Source organism: Hyla sarda, unplaced genomic scaffold (genome assembly GCF_029499605.1).
Source record: "Hyla sarda isolate aHylSar1 unplaced genomic scaffold, aHylSar1.hap1 scaffold_2513, whole genome shotgun sequence".
In the NCBI taxonomy this organism is placed as follows: Eukaryota; Metazoa; Chordata; class Amphibia; order Anura; family Hylidae; genus Hyla; species Hyla sarda.
In genome coordinates this window covers 10,001-27,140 of record NW_026609202.1, presented here as the reverse complement: position 1 = coordinate 27,140, position 17,140 = coordinate 10,001, and the positions used below count along the sequence as shown (strand labels likewise).

The window sequence follows — 17,140 nt, the reverse complement described above, 5'->3', positions numbered from 1 at the left end:
CACCGGGGGGGTCACGCGCGCCAGCTAAGACCACACCGGGGGGGTCACGCGCGCCAGCTAAGACCACACCGGGGGGGGTCACGCGCGCCAGCTAAGACCACACTGGGGACCCCCTCGCGCCAGCTAGGACCACACCGGGGACCCCCTCGCGCCAGCTAGGACCACACCGGGGACCCCCTCGCGCCAGCTAGGACCACACCGGGGACCCCCTCGCGCCAGCTAGGACCACACCGGGGACCCCCTCGCGCCAGCTAGGACCACACCGGGGACCCCCTCGCGTCAGCTAGGACCACACCGGGGACCCCCTCGCGTCAGCTAGGACCACACCGGGGACCCCCTCGCGTCAGCTAGGACCACACCGGGGACCCCCTCGCGTCAGCTAGGACCACACCGGGGACCCCCTCGCGTCAGCTAGGACCACACCGGGGACCCCCTCGCGTCAGCTAGGACCACACCGGGGACCCCCTCGCGTCAGCTAGGACCACACCGGGGATCACACGCGTCAGCTAGGACCACACCGGGAGCCCCGCCTGTCAGCTAAGACCACACCGGGAGCCCCTCCTGTCAGCTAAGACCACACGGGGAGCCCCGCCTGTCAGCTAAGACCACACCGGGAGCACCGCCTGTCAGCTAAGACCACACCGGGAGCACCGCCTGTCAGCTAAGACCACACCGGAAGCACCGCCTGTCAGCTAAGACCACACCGGGAGCACCGCCTGTCAGCTAAGACCACACCAGAGGGGCCAAAATTGTCGGATAAGACCAGGAAACGGAGGCTACAATTCACACAAGAACTGGACAGTGGAAGAACGTTCCCTGGTCTGAGGAGTCTCCATTCCAGCGGTGACATCAGATGGGTCAGAATTTGGTGTTAACAATATAAAGCCTGGATCCCTCCGGCCTGGTATCAGCGGGTCAGGCTGGTGGGGGTGTAATTTTCTTGGCACACTTTGGGCTGCTGAGACATCACCACACTGACAATGAGAGTACTACACAACTTCTTATCTGAAGAAATGGAGGAGCCAGGTAACTGGAGACAATACCACACTGACAATAAGATGACTACACAACTTCCTGTAAGGGGTGAATCAACACGCAACAACATGCTGAAGTTAGTGGAATTAGTTTATTACACTATATTAGGAAATTGTGCAATTTGTATTTATGTAAAATCATTTTCTTACACTGGAGTACCCCTTTAAGTCTTGGATTACACTTGGCACCAGTGATGAACGTATTCCTTATATAAGGATGATATTTATATTAAGGATTGTTTGAGGGAACAGGAGTGGTAATATGCCCGGTAGGTGCCCCCTAGCTGTAGATGAGGGAACAGGAGTGGTAACATGCACGGTGGGCGCCCCCTAGATGTAGATTAGGGAGCAGGAGTGGTAACATGGCCGGTAGGTGACCCCTAGCTGTAGATGAGGGAACAGGAGTGGTAACATGCCCGGTGGGCGCCCCCTAGATGTAAATGAGGAGACAGGAGTGGTAACATGGCCGGTGGGCGCCCCCTAGATGTAAATGAGGAGACAGGAGTGGTAACATGGCCGGTGGGCGCCCCCTAGATGTAGATTAGGGAGCAGGAGTGGTAACATGGCCGGTGGGCGCCCCCTAGATGTAGATTAGGGAGCAGGAGTGGTAACATGGCCGGTGGGCGCCCCCTAGATGTAAATGAGGAGACAGGAGTGGTAACATGGCCGGTGGGCGCCCCCTTGATGTAAATGAGGAGACAGGAGGAAAAACATGGCTGGTGGGCGCCCCCTAGATGTACATGAGGAGACAGGAGTGGTAACATGGCCAGTGGGCGCCCCCTAGATGTAGATGAGGGAACAGGAGAGGTAACATGCCCGGTGGGCGCCCCTAAATGTAGATTAGGGAGCAGGAGTGGTAACCTGGCAGGTGGGTGCCCCCTAGTTGTAGATAAGGGAACAGGAGTGGTTACATCACCAGTGGGTGGCCTAGGGAGAGCTAAGAGAGGAAGGAATCTGTTCTTGTGGCTCACTGCCAGGGAGAACTGAGAGAGGGACAATCCTCTGTGTGACAGAAAAAAGCTCCCAGAATACAGTAGGAGAGGTCTAGAGCTCAGTTACCGCAGCAGTCCGGGCCTGGAGTTGCGTTTGCTCATTTTATGGCTCTGTGGTAAAAAGATTTCTAGACAACATAACCACAGAGCAGGACATCACTAAGAAGGACCACCTCTAGGGTCCACTAGGATCTGGCTCCTTAAAGGGGAACTCCGATGATCAGAGACTTATCTTTATATCTTGTGGATACGTTTTTAAACACTCAAGTGCCCCTAAAAGGAATATGTTAGCTCTAGAGCATGCAAGCCTCCTCCCTCCCCCACCCTTCCCTGCCATCGCTTGGTGCTGGAAGACAAGAGGGTGGAACAAGGGCACTTGCAGCTCAGCTCCATCTCTGTGACACTTGAAAGGAAAACAGTGCTCGGAGGGTACCATTTGTTTATCTTTCTATCTGCCCATGTTCTAGAGCGGACAGATCCACTTTAGTTTGGAAATTAGTGCGGGCGTTTGGCCAGTCACATTCCTTCACCCCGATTCCAGTTATAACGTCTGCTCCACCTGTAATGCCATCTGTGCCCTACGACACAAGGCGGAGCTCGCCTGGTTCATAAAGGAGTCTTCAGCGCCATCTGGAAGGCCAGGATCGCAGCGCCTAGCGCACAGTCTGCACCAACCTGTATACACAATGGTTTTACTCTCCCCGTATCCAAAAAAGAGATCAGCCCCCAGGTGCCCAGTGCCAGGCTGCCCAGCAGTCCAGTCCTGTTCCCGGTGAACACAGAGATCACCAGTATACTGAGGGAAGCCCCGGCGTGGGTGAGGTGCATGCCCACAAGCCTCGTGTCATAGGTCAGCTGCGGGGAGCAGGCAGCCAGGAGCAGGGCGCACATCAGGGCAAGGTTGGCAGTAAAGTGGTCTCCATTCAGCCAGAAGAAGGAGAAGACCAGAAGAGGCAACCCGATGATGGAGGAGACCCAGAGGCGGCTGCAGTCTACAGAGAGTCCGGGGAGCAGGAGACACACAACGCCAAGGACAGAGGACAGGCCGTGGAGCAGGAAGCCAGCGGAGGCCCCTCGGTGAACCTGCAGATACAAGCGGGAGACTCTCACACAACAGCTCTGCCAGTAATCAGTGTAAGGGCGCATTCACAGCTCTATACATCCGTTATAAGGCCCAGTAACAAAACCATTAACCCCTTAATGACCAGAGCTTCTTTCACTTTCATTTTTTCCTCATTACCTTTAAAAAATCATAACTCTTTCAATTTTGCACCTTCAGATCCATATGATGCTTATTTTTGCGCCACCAATTCTACTTTGTAATGACGTCAGCCATTTTACCCAAAAATCTACGGTGAAACGGAAATAAAAATCATTGTGCGACAAAATAAAAAAATAAAATGCCATTTTGTAACTTTTGGGGGCTTCTTTTTCTACGCAGAACATTTTTCAGTAAAAATGACCCCTTCTCATTATTCTAAAATGATCCCCGAATTATATAGGTTGGATATTGTCTTCTGAAAAAAGTCATAACTACATGCAGGAAAATGTATACGTTTAAAATTCTCATCTTCTGACCCCTATAACTTGTTTTGGTTTTTCCGTGTATGGGGCGGTATGAGGGTTCATTTTTTGCGCCGTGATCTGAAGTTTTTGTCGGTACCATTTTTGTATTGATAGGACTTTTTGATGGCTTTTAATTCATTTTTTCTTGATATAAAAAGTGACCAAAAATACATTATTTTGGACTTTGGAATTTTTTTTGCGCATACGCCATTGAATTTACACACGCGGCGATACCACATGTTTATTTTTCCTCTCTTTTTCCTTTATACAGTACAACAGTTATAAAAGATACATTTCATAAATAAGGAACCCATAGTACAGTCATTACAAACCCCATTCCCCCCCCCACCCACCCAACATCAACCCCTCCCCCATTCCCCCCCCACCCAACATCAACCCCTCCCCCATTCCCCCCCACCCAACATCAACCCCCTCCCCCATTCCCCCCCACCCAACATCAACCCCCTCCCCCATTCCCCCCCCCACCCAACATCAACCCCCTCCCCCATTCCCCCCCACCCAACATCAACCCCCTCCCCCATTCCCCCCTACCCAACATCAACCCCCTCCCCCATTCCCCCCCACCCAACATCAACCCCCTCCCCCATTCCCCCCACCCAACATCAACCCCCTCCCCCATTCCCCCCACCCAACATCTCCTTTTCCATTTCCTTTCTCCCCTCCCCCCTCAGCCAGTTCCTTTATCCCCTCCCCGCCCCAGCCATTTCCTTTCTCCCCTCCCCCCCATCCATTTCCTTTCTCCACTCCCTCCCCCCAGCCATTTCCTTTCTCCCCTCCCCCCATCCATTTCCTTTCTCCCCTCCCTCCCCCCAGCCATTTCCTTTCTCCCCTCCCCCCCCAGCCATTTCCTTTCTCCCCTCCCCCCCCCCAGCCATTTCCTTTCTCCCCTCCCCCCCTCCCCCAGCCATTTCCTTTCTCCCCTCCCCCCCTCCCCCAGCCATTTCCTTTCTCCCCTCCCCCCCCCAGCCATTTCCTTTCTCCCCTCCCCCCCTCCCCCAGCCATTTCCTTTCTCCCCTCCCCCCCTCCCCCAGCCATTTCCTTTCTCCCCTCCCCCCCTCCCCCAGCCATTTCCTTTCTCCCCTCCCCCCCTCCCCCAGCCATTTCCTTTCTCCCCTCCCCCCCCCCAGCCATTTCCTTTCTCCCCTCCCCCCCCCCAGCCATTTCCTTTCTCCCCTCCCCCCCCCAGCCATTTCCTTTCTCCCCTCCCCCCCCCCAGCCATTTCCTTTCTCCCCTCCCCCCCCCCAGCCATTTCCTTTCTCCCCTCCCCCCCCCCAGCCATTTCCTTTCTCCCCTCCCCCCCCCCAGCCATTTCCTTTCTCCCCTCCCCCCCCCAGCCATTTCCTTTCTCCCCTCCCCCCCCCCAGCCATTTCCTTTCTCCCCTCCCCCCCTCCCCCAGCCATTTCCTTTCTCCCCTCCCCCCCCATTCTATACATCCTCTGCTTCCTATTCTTTATGGTGTTGTAGATTTTCCGCACTCCTCCTTGGTTTTGTAATCATTCCTGTAGGGAGGAACCATTCGGGTAATACACGTGTTCGTGATGCCTGGTAGATTATTACCATTCAGCTGCTCTAACCTCCCGGGGGAAGTTTTCATTACCCGTAATTTTTGGATCTGTGACCATCCCCATAGCATGTGACTTCAGTCTGCATTGGGATTTTGACATTTCGGACATTCAGCGTTGCCCCTTTTCCGGTGTATACAGTAATCTGGGCATTATTTTTATTAACAATATTTTATGATTTTCATTTACTGATTAATATTGTGGAACATTTCTCCCCATTCTTCCTCCGTTATTGTTCCTTCCATTTATCTTTCTGGAATCCTACAATTACAGACGACGGCTTCTACAATCCCTTTAAATATTTTTCCCGCCGTTTTTTGGGAGATTTTTCTCCTCTTCCCTGGGATTGTGCCGATCCTCCTCCCATGCGTTTCGCACTTGTATTCAAAACATTTACTACCTTTTATTTTATATTTCTCCATAAATGTGTCCCACCTACCGGATTTTTCGCCGTATAAGACGCACTCTTTCTTCCCCAAAACTTGGGGGGGGGGGTAAAGTTGGAGTGTCTTATACGGCAAATACACACCTATCGCCACGGTCCCTGCGGCCATCAACGGCCGGGACCCGCGGCTAATACAGGACATCACCGATCGCGGTGATGCCCTGTATTAACCCTTCAGACGCGGCGATCAAAGCTGACCACCACGTCTGAAGAGAAAGTGACACTAACCCGGCTGTTCAGTCGGGCTGTTCGGGACCTCGACGGTGAAATCGCAGCGTCCCGAACAGCTTACAGGACACTGGGAGGGACCTGCATGGCCGGCGCTCTCCTTCATCATCACATAGTCGAGCACGCCATCCCGTCATCCAATGGGAGCGGCGTACGTAGCGACGTGATGTCGGTGACAGAGAGCGAGGATGCCGGGGAAGAAGACGTCCGGAGCGACGGGGACAGCGATGGAGGGCGACATCCAGGGCAGCGGTGAAGGGTCCGGAGCGGCGGGGACACGTGAATATTCCCTCCTATACCAGTGGTCTTCAACCGGCGGACCTCCAGATGTTGCAAAACTACAACTCCCAGCATGCCCGGACAGCCAACGGCTGTCCGGGCATGCTGGGAGTTGTAGTTTTGCACCATCTGAAGTTCTGCAGGTTGAAGACCACTGTCTTATACTTTACATTGTATTTGGGTCAGAATCTTTATTTTCTAGATCATTTTCTAGATTTTTCGTCTTATATGCCGGAGCTTCTTATATGGTGAAAAATACGGTGTTTACGGTGTCCGCAGGTTGAAGACCACTGGTATAGGAGGTAATACTCACGTGTTCCCCCCCCCCCCCCCCCCCCGCTCCGGACCCTTCACCGCTCCCCTGGATGTCGCCCTCCATCGCTGTCGCCGCGTTCCCGAAGCTCCGAACGTCTTGTTCCCCGGGATCCATGCTCTCCGTCGCCGTCATCACGTCGCTACGCACACTGCTCCTACTGGATGACGGAACAGCCTGCGTGATGACGAGGAAGGAGAGCGCCGGCCATGCAGGGGATCCCGGCACGGAGAAGACACAGAGGAGGCAGGTAAGGTCCCTCCCAGTGTCATGTAAGCTGTTCGGGACGCCGTGATTTCACCTCGGCGGTCCAGAACAGCCCGATTGAACAGCCAGGTTAGTGTCACTTTCGCTTCAGACGCGGCGGTCAGCTTTAATTGCCACGTCTGAAGGGTTAATACATGGTATCACAGCAATCGGTGATGTCCTGTATTAGCCGCGGGTGCCGGACGTTCATGGCCGCAGGGACCACAACGATAGGTGTGTATTCGCCGTATAAGACGCACCAACCTTTCCCCCCAGTTTTGGGGAAGAAAAAGTGCGTCTTATACGGCGAAAAATCCGGTAGGTCATTACGGGATACTTGTTCACTACGTTTATACCCTCCTGTGACAGCCGCAGGGTCGCTCTTTAAATCTAGACACTGCGATTCGTGACTTAGAGGGTCACTATTTATTTGTTTCAACCTCAGAAACTGAGACCTGGGGTTCGTCCGCCGACAGCTACAGGATCAGGAGGTTTTATAGGTGGTAAAAAAAATCCAAAATCTTCCCCTCCCGTCATCCCAGGAAATCCACGTGATCTCTTTGGGACGGCGGCTGTTTGGTACAGTCTCACACGCAGTGAAGCTTGGTGGATATTCACACACAGATAACCAACTGATGACACGTCGCGCGTCTTATTTGGTTTATTTTCTGCCTTTGTGGATTTTTCTACGTGTACAAGACGATCCACAACTTGTCTGTACGAATCAGAACATTTTCATCCTGTTCGCACGGGGCCGCTCGTCATGTTCGAGAAACCCATAATGGTGATTGCTCCTGTCTCAGATTTGCTGGTCTCCAAAGAGTTAACCCGCCTCGCTATGGTGGAGATAGACATTCTATGCTGCCCCAGTGAGGGGGGTTGGATTCTCAAAGTGGGTGCTCTGGGAGCTGTCGGGCTGAATGACTATGACCTCAGCTCTTTTATAATGTCAGTACATTGGTTGTTATCTTTATGTGTATATCCGTTGGCTGCACGTAATCCAGCGCCTGTTTGCTGCTGTTCTAGTCCCTCCCCCCCCCCCCCCTCACTGTACACGACTAAACCTCCCCCCTCACTGTACACGCCTAAACCTCCCCCCCTCACTGTACACGCCTAAACCTCCCCCCCTCACTGTACACGCCTAAACCTCCCCCTCACTGTACACGCCTAAACCTCCCCCTCACTGTACACGCCTAAACCTCCTCCTCCTCACTGTACATGCCTAAACCTCCCCCCCTCACTGTACACGCCTAAACCTCCCCCCCTCACTGTACACGCCTAAACCTCCCCCCCTCACTGTACACGACTAAACCTCCTCCTCCTCACTGTACACGCCTAAACCTCCTCCTCCTCACTGTACACGACTAAACCTCCTCCTCACTGTACACGACTAAACCTCCCCCTCACTGTACACGACTAAACCTCCCCCTCACTGTACACGACTAAACCTCCCCCCCCTCACTGTACACGACTAAACCTCCCCCCCTCACTGTACACGACTAAACCTCCCCCCCTCACTGTACACGACTAAACCTCGCCCCCTCACTGTACACGACTAAACCTCACCCCCCTCACTGTACACGACTAAACCTCCCCCCTCACTGTACACGACTAAACCTCCCCCTCACTGTACACTACTAAACCTCCTCACTGTACACGACTAAACCTCCTCCTCCTCACTTTACACGACTAAACCTCCTCCTCCTCACTTTACACGACTAAACCTCCTCCTCCTCACTGTACACGACTAAACCTCCTCCTCCTCCTCACTGTACACGACTAAACCTCCTCCTCCTCCTCACTGTACACGACTAAACCTCCTCCTCCCCTCTGTACACGACTAAACCTCCTCCTCCTCACTGTACACGCCTAAACCTCCCCCCCTCACTGTACACGACTAAACCTCCCCCTCACTGTACACGACTAAACCTCCCCCTCATGTGATAGGGGGAGGGGGGGGTCTGCGGAGGAGAAGTCACAGATTGCAGCTCTCACTGTACAAGACTAAACCTCCCCCCCTCACTGTACACGACTAAACCTCCCCCCCCTCACTGTACACGACTAAACCTCCCCCCCTCACTGTACACGACTAAACCTCCCCCTCACTGTACACGACTAAACCTCCCCACTGTACACGACTAAACCTCCCCACTGTACACGACTAAACCTCCCCACTGTACACGACTAAACCTCCTCCTCCTCACTTTACACAACTAAACCTCCTCCTCCTCACTGTACACGACTAAACCTCCTCCTCACTGTACACGACTAAACCTCCTCCTCCTCACTGTACACGACTAAACCTCCTCCTCCTCCCTCACTGTACACGACTAAACCTCCTCCTCCCCTCTGTACACGACTAAACCTTCTCCTCCTCACTGTACACGACTAAACCTCCTCCTCACTGTACACGACTAAACCTCCTCCTCACTGTACACGACTAAACCTCCTCCTCACTGTACACGACTAAACCTCCTCCTCCTCACTGTACACGACTAAACCTCCTCCTCCTCCCTCACTGTACACGACTAAACCTCCTCCTCCCCTCTGTACACGACTAAACCTCCTCCTCCTCCTCACTGTACACGACTAAACCTCCTCCTCCTCCTCACTGTACACAACTAAACCTCCTCCTCCTCCCTCACTGTACACGACTAAACCTCCTCCTCCCCTCTGTACACGACTAAACCTCCTCCTCCCTCACTGTACACGACTAAACCTCCTCCTCCTCACTGTACACGACTAAACCTCCTCCTCCTCACTGTACACGACTAAACCTCCTCATGTAATCTCCTTACTACTGGGGTGACACACTGTAACAACCCCCTCCCCATCTCCTTACTCTGGGGTGACACACTGTAACAACCCTCCTCCCCATCTCCTTACTACTGGAGTGACACACTGTAACAAATCTCCGTACTACTGGGGTGACACACTGTAACAACCCCGCTCCCCATCTACTTACTATGGGGTGATACACTGTAACAACCCCCCTCCCCATCTCCTTACTATGGTGTGACACACTGTAACAACCCCCCTCCCCATCTCCTTACTATGGTGTGACACACTGTAACAACCCCCCTCCCCATCTCCTTACTATGGGGTGACACACTGTAACAACCCCCCTCCCCATCTCCTTACTATGGGGTGACACACTGTAACAACCCCCCTCCCCATCTCCTTACTATGGGGTGACACACTGTAACAACCCCCCTCCCCATCTCCTTACTATGGGGTGACACACTGTAACAACCCCCCTCCCCATCTCCTTACTATGGGGTGATACAATGTAACAACCCATCTCCTTACTATGGGGTGACACACTGTAACAACCCCCCTCCCCATCTCCTTACTATGGGGTGACCAGGGCTGTGGAGTCGGAGTCTAACAAAATTTTGGGTACCTGGAGTCGGAGTCGGCAAACAATGCACCGACTCCGATTCCAATTTAGATTGGCATAAAAAATAAAAAAAAATGCAAGTTTAAATGTCCCAATTCACAAAAAGTTATAATTAATGACTTCCCTACTATAAGAATAAAGACCAATGCATGCAGGGCCTCACGTAACCGCAAAACGAACACGTTAAGAGACTGTGAAGAAGCTTTTCATGTGCTTCACTATATGGCACGCAACGCACAATTAGGAGCGGCAATACTTATACTTTCCATAGTGTTGTGTTCTGCTGTTACAGGGAACCCATGGGTAACCTACCTCTCACTGATCATGTTTTTGGCAGGACTAGAGACACTTGTATAAGTGAAGGGAATGGAGGATCAATAGTTCAAGACTGAAGCTGTAAACCATTGGAAAAACTGTAAAGTATCCAAGCAAGATACAGCTCACTCCTGCAATGCGCACACCTGTGTCTCGGACCCGCCGGCACCGCCCCGGCTTCCACAGTAAATCCAACACAAACGAATGTCCAGCACTTGGTATGCGAATAAAATAATCTTCGTTTATTGAAGTTGCACAGGACAAACAGGTACAAGTGGTCTTTCTGACGCGTTTCGCGCTTAGATGCGCTTAGATGCGTGGTCATATGACTAAGCGCATCTAAGCGCGAAACGCGTCAGAAAGACCACTTGTACCTGTTTGTCCTGTGCAACTTCAATAAACGAAGATTATTTTATTCGCATACCAAGTGCTGGACATTGGAAAAACTGCTGCCATTCAGCTAAGGCTATAAAAACTTGTAAATTCGATTGTTAGCTTAAAGGGGTACTCCGCCCCTAGACATCACGAGGGGCGGAGCCGTGATGTAGTGATGCTACGGCCCCTGTATCACCCTTCATTACGCACAGAGCAAACTCGCTCTGTGCAGTAATGATAGCGCGGTGCCGCATCGGCGATCCCGGGGGTCCCCAGCAGCGGGACCCCGGCAATCTGACATCTTATCCCCTATCCTTTGGAAAGGGGATAAGATGTCAGATCGCCGGGGTCCCGCTGCTGGGGACCCCCGGGATCGCCGCTGCGGCACCGTGCGCTTATTACTGCACAGAGCGAGCGAGTAATGACGGGCGATACAGGGACCAGAGCATCGTTACGTCACAGCCCCGCCCCTCGTGATGTCATGGCCCGCCCCCTCAATACAAGTCTATGGGAAGGGGCGTGGGGGGTCGTCACGCCCCCTGCCATAGACTTGCATTAAGGGGGCGGGCAGTGATGTCACGAGGGGCGGAGCCATGATGTCACGCTGCTCCATCCCCTGTATCGCCCATCATTACGCACAGAGCGAACTCGCAGTGGCGATCCCGGGGGTCCCCAGCAGCAGGACCCCGGCGATCTGACATCTTATCCCCTATCCTTTGGATAGGGGATAAGATGTCTAGGGGAGGAGTACCCCTTTAAACATGACTATGGGATTCTACTAGGGAAATTATGTTTTATAATAAATGTCCCTTCCTGGATCCTCCCACTGTCCTATCTTCAGCAGCAGATCAGCACACAAACTGTTCAATACAGTAGACTGTTGGCTTCCCAGCCAGTAGTCCTGTGGTAATGACAGGTATGTTACCTTTCTTTCCTTCAAGGAATGTATAAAATACAACCTCATATTAATACAGAGGAGTCGGAACATTTATCTACCGACTCCACAGCCCAGGGGGGTGACACACTGTAACATCCCCCCTCCCCATCTCCTTACTCTGGGGTGACACACTGTAACAACCCCCCTCCACATCCCCTTACTATGGGGTGACACACTGTAACAAACCTCCTCCTCATGTAATCTCCTTACTACTGGGGTGACACACTGTAACAACCCTCCTCCCCATCTCCTTACTCTGGGGTGACACACTGTAACAACCCCCCTCCACATCCCCTTACTATGGGGTGACACACTGTAACAACCCATCTCCTTACTATGGGGTGACACAGTGTAACAAACCCCCCCTCCCCATCTCCTTACTATGGGGAGACACACTAACAACCCCCCTCCCCATCTCCTTACTATGGGGTGACACACTGTAACAACCCTCCTCCCCATCTCCTTACTATGGGGTGACACACTGTAACAACCCTCCTCCCCATCTCCTTACTCTGGGGTGACACACTGTAACAACCCTCCTCCCCATCTCCTTACTCTGGGGTGACACACTGTAACAACCCCCTCCCCTTCTCCTACATGTTGCCGTCACACTTGCCCCCTCTTCTCTACACTGAATCCTTCTCGATGCTGCAGAGCTGGAGAGGTGTGAGGGGGTGTGGCCTCCTCTCAGCCAATCACAGCCGCTCACACACTGCCCGCCCCCTCTGCTCTCTGGACATTTTATGAGGACCTCTAGTGGCCACTTTTATAGGACAGATTTACTTATTTTCTATGGCTCTATTGTTTTTATAAATATTGGGGGAGATTTATCACAATCCGTCCAGAGGAAACGTTGCTGAGTTGCCCATAGCAACAAATCAGATCGCGGCTTTTATTTTTAACAAGGCCTCGGAATGAAAGCAGCGATCTGATTGGTTGTTGTGGCAGGTTTTGGTGATTGTATTATAGCTCTATATCTATGCACCAAGGTGAGCAGTGAATCTTGTTGGTGATTGGAGGGTTTGTGGTCATGTCCCAGTATCCAGCAATATACCTGAAGAGTGCGGAACGCGGAGACGAAAGACACAGCACACAAGATGGAGCGAGACATCAGGAGAACCACATCCTTATAATGGGAGAACATTGTGGGGGAGCGAGAGGAGCCGGACCCCCGAATACTGAGCCAGAAGAGACACCTGCGAGGAAAATAACCAGAGAGACATCATCATACACCCCAACATATCAGAGACCACACCCCCGAATACTGACCGAGAGGAGACACCTACGAGGAATACAACCAGAGACATTATCATCATACACCCCAACATATAAGAGACCACACCCCCGAATACAGACCAAGAAGAGACACCTGCGAGGAACACAACCAAAGCCATCATCATACACCCCAACATATCAGAGACCACACCCTCAAATACTGAGCCAGAAGAGACACCTGCGAGGAATACAACCAGAGACATTATCATCATACACCCCAACATATTAGAGACCACACCCCCGAATACAGACCAAGAAGAGACACCTGCGAGGAACACAACCAAAGCCATCATCATACACCCCAACATATCAGAGACCACACCCCCGAATACTGACCGAGAGGAGACACCTACGAGGAATACAACCAGAGACATTATCATCATACACCCCAACATATAAGAGACCACACCCCCGAATACAGACCAAGAAGAGACACCTGCGAGGAACACAACCAAAGCCATCATCATACACCCCAACATATCAGAGACCACACCCCCAAATACTGACCGAGAGGAGACACCTACGAGGAATACAACCAGAGACATCATCATACAACCCAACATATCAGAGACCACACCCCCGAATACTGAGCCAGAAGAGACACCTGCGAGGAATACAACCAGAGACATCATCATCATACACCCCCGAATACTGAGCCAGAAGAGACACCTAAGAGGAATACAACCAGAGACATCATCATACACCCCAACATATCAGAGACCACCCCCCCTCCGAATACTGAGCCAGAAGAGACACCTGCGAGGAAAATAACCAGACACACATCATCATACACCCCGTCATATCAGAGACCACACCCCGAATACTGACAGAGAAGACACACCTACGAGGAATACAACCAGAGACATTATCATCATACACCCCAACATATCAGAGACCACCCTCTGAATACTGAGCCAGAAGACACACCTACGAGGAATACAACCAGAGACATTATCATCATACACCCCCAACATATCAGAGACCCCCCCCCCCCCCCACACCAAATACTGAGCCAGAAGAGACACCTGCGAGGAAAATAACCAGACACACATCATCATACACCCCATCATATCAGAGACCACACCCCGAATACTGACAGAGAAGACACACCTACGAGGAATACAACCAGAGACATTATCATCATACACCCCAACATATCAGAGACCACCCCCTGAATACTGAGCCAGAAGAGACACCTACGAGGAATACAACCAGAGACATTATCATCATACACCCCCAACATATCAGAGACCACACCCCCAAATACTGACCGAGAAGAGACATCTGCGAGGAATACAACCAGAGACATCATCATCATCATCATCATCATACACTCCAACATATGAGACCACCCTCCCGAATACTGACCCAGAAGAGACACCTATGAGGAATAGAACCAGAGACATCATCATCATACACTCCAACATATGAGATCACACCCCTGAATACTGACCCAGAAGAGACACCTACGAGGAATACAACGAGAGACATCATTATCATCATCATAAACCCCAACATATCAGAGACCACACCCCCAAATACTGAGCCAGAAGAGACACCTACGAGGAACACAACCAGAGACATCATCATCATACACCCCAACATATCAGAGACCACACCCCCGAATACTGACCGAGAAGAGACACCTACGAGGAAAATAACCAGAGACATCATCATACACCCCAACATATCAGAGACCACACCCCCGAATACTGACCGAGAAGGGACACCTGTGAGGAATACAACCAGAGACATCATCATACACCCCAACATATCAGAGACCACACCCCCGAATACTGACCGAGAAGGGACACCTGTGAGGAATACAACCAGAGACATCATCATACACCCCAACATATCAGAGACTACCCCCCCAAATACTGACCGAGAAGAGACATCATCATACACCCCAACATATCAGAGACCACACCCCTGAATATTGACAGAGAAGAGACACCTACGAGGAATACAACCAGAGACATCATCATCATACACCCCAACATATCAGAGACCACCACCCCCCGAATACTGACCGAGAAGAGACACCTACGAGGAATACAACCAGAGACATCATCATCATACACCCCAACATATCAGAGACCACACCCCCAAATACTGACCCAGAAGAGACACCTACGAGGAATACAACCAGAGACATCATACACCCCAACATATCAGAGACCACCCCCATGAATACTGACCCAGAAGAGACATCTATGAGGAATTCAACCAAAGACATCATCATACACCCCAACATATCAGAGACCACACCCCCGAATACTGAGCCAGAAGAGACATCTATGAGGAATTCAACCAAAGACATCATCATACACCCCAACATAGAGACCACACCCCCGAATACTGAGCAGAAGAGACACCTACGCTGAATACAGAGACATCGTCATACACCCCAACATATCAGAGACCACACACCCCAAATACTGAGCCAGAAGAGACACCTGCGAGCAATACAACCAGAGACATCATCATCATCATCATACACCCCAACATATCAGAGACCACACCCCCAAATACTGACCCAGAGGAGACACCTACAAGGAATACAACCAGAGACATCATCATCATCATCATACACCCCAACATATCAGAGACCACACCCCCGAATACTGACCCAGAAGAGACACCTACGAGGAATACAACCAAAGACATCATCATACACCCCAACATATCAGAGACCACACCCCCGAATACTGAGCCAGAAGAGACATCTATGAGGAATACAACCAAAGACATCATCATACACCCCAACATAGAGACCACACCCCCGAATACTGAGCAGAAGAGACACCTACGCTGAATACAGAGACATCGTCATACACCCCAACATATCAGAGACCACACACCCCCAAATACTGAGCCAGAAGAGACACCTGCGAGCAATACAACCAGAGACATCATCATCATCATACACCCCAACATATCAGAGACCACACCCCCAAATACTGACCCAGAGGAGACACCTACGAGGAATACAACCAGAGACATCATCATCATCATACACCCCAACATATCAGAGACCACACCCCCGAATACTGAGCCAGAAGAGACACCTACGAGGAATACAACCAAAGACCTAATCATACACCCCAACATATCAGAGACCACACCCCCGAATACTGACCGAGAAGAGACACCTGCAAGGAACACAACCAGAGACATCATCATCATACACCCAACACATCAGAGACCACACCCCCGAATACTGACCGAGAAGAGACACCTGCAAGGAACACAACCAGAGACATCATCATCATACACCCAACACATCAGAGACCACACCCCCGAATACTGACCGAGAAGAGACACCTACGATGACCTTGTGTGAACCCACACATAAAGCCGTCATACTACACACTAGGGATCGACCGATATAGATTTTTTAGGGCAGATACCGATAATCAGTGACCTTTCAGGCCAATAATTTATACCGATATTCCGCTATAAGTTATCGGCTATTTCCCCCCACCCGTCCCCGCAGAAGCCGTTGCAGATCAATTATTTAAAGCGGGCGCTTTATATCAATGAACTGCATCAACTTTTGCGGGGCCAGAGACCGCCGCCGCCCGCTTCTCTCCCCCTGCCGGTCCTGGGCTCCTCCTGAGTCAGACCCCCCCCCCCCCCATCCTCTGGCCAGAGACCACCACCACCGCCGCCCGCTTCTCTCCCCCTGCCGGTCCTGGGCTCCTCCTGAGTCAGACCCCCCCCCCCCCATCCTCTGGCCAGAGACCACCACCACCGCCGCCCGCTTCTCTCCCCCTGCCGGTCCTGGGCTCCTCCTGAGTCAGACCCCCCCCCCCCATCCTCTGGCCAGAGACCACCACCACCGCCGCCCGCTTCTCTCCCCCTGCCGGTCCTTAGTCCAACCACCGCTGCTGCCCCATTGCCTCCCCCATCCCCGGTTTTATAATTAGGAAAAATAGAAAAGAGCAGCACAACCTCTCATAGGTGTAATAGCGGGTGCAGGCAGTAGAAGGTCCCGGGTCAGGGGTCCCATGGATATCCACACCAAGAGAAACGAGGAGCGCAGCACTCCAGAAGTATAGGTGTAATAGCGGGCGCAGGCAGTAGAAGGTCCCGGGTCAGGGGTCCCATGGATATCCACACCAAGAGAAACGAGGAGCGCAGCAC

The 17,140-nt window shown here is 52.0% G+C and overlaps 1 protein-coding gene across 1 annotated transcript; it reads right to left on the bottom strand.

Annotated features, from left to right (window-relative positions):
* Positions 1-670: 670 nt before the first annotated feature.
* On the bottom strand, positions 671-13,677 carry TMEM276 (transmembrane protein 276). The gene is made up of 2 exons (XM_056553168.1): positions 12,771-13,677; positions 671-3,109 (listed from the first exon to the last, which is right to left on the bottom strand). The coding sequence occupies exons 1-2, from the start codon at positions 12,858-12,860 to the stop codon at positions 2,633-2,635; spliced, it is 567 nt and encodes a 188-aa protein (XP_056409143.1). The 5' UTR covers positions 12,861-13,677; the 3' UTR covers positions 671-2,632.
* Positions 13,678-17,140: the final 3,463 nt, after the last annotated feature.

Bases quoted from the DNA above. Each gene is read 5' to 3' on its own strand.
- TMEM276 (XM_056553168.1), bottom strand. From the start codon at position 12,860: ATGTTCTCCCATTATAAGGATGTGGTTCTCCTGATGTCTCGCTCCATC. The intron at 3,110-12,770 runs GTATATTGCTGG...TTGTATCTGCAG, and splicing joins CCGCGTTCCGCACTCTTCAG to GTTCACCGAGGGGCCTCCGC.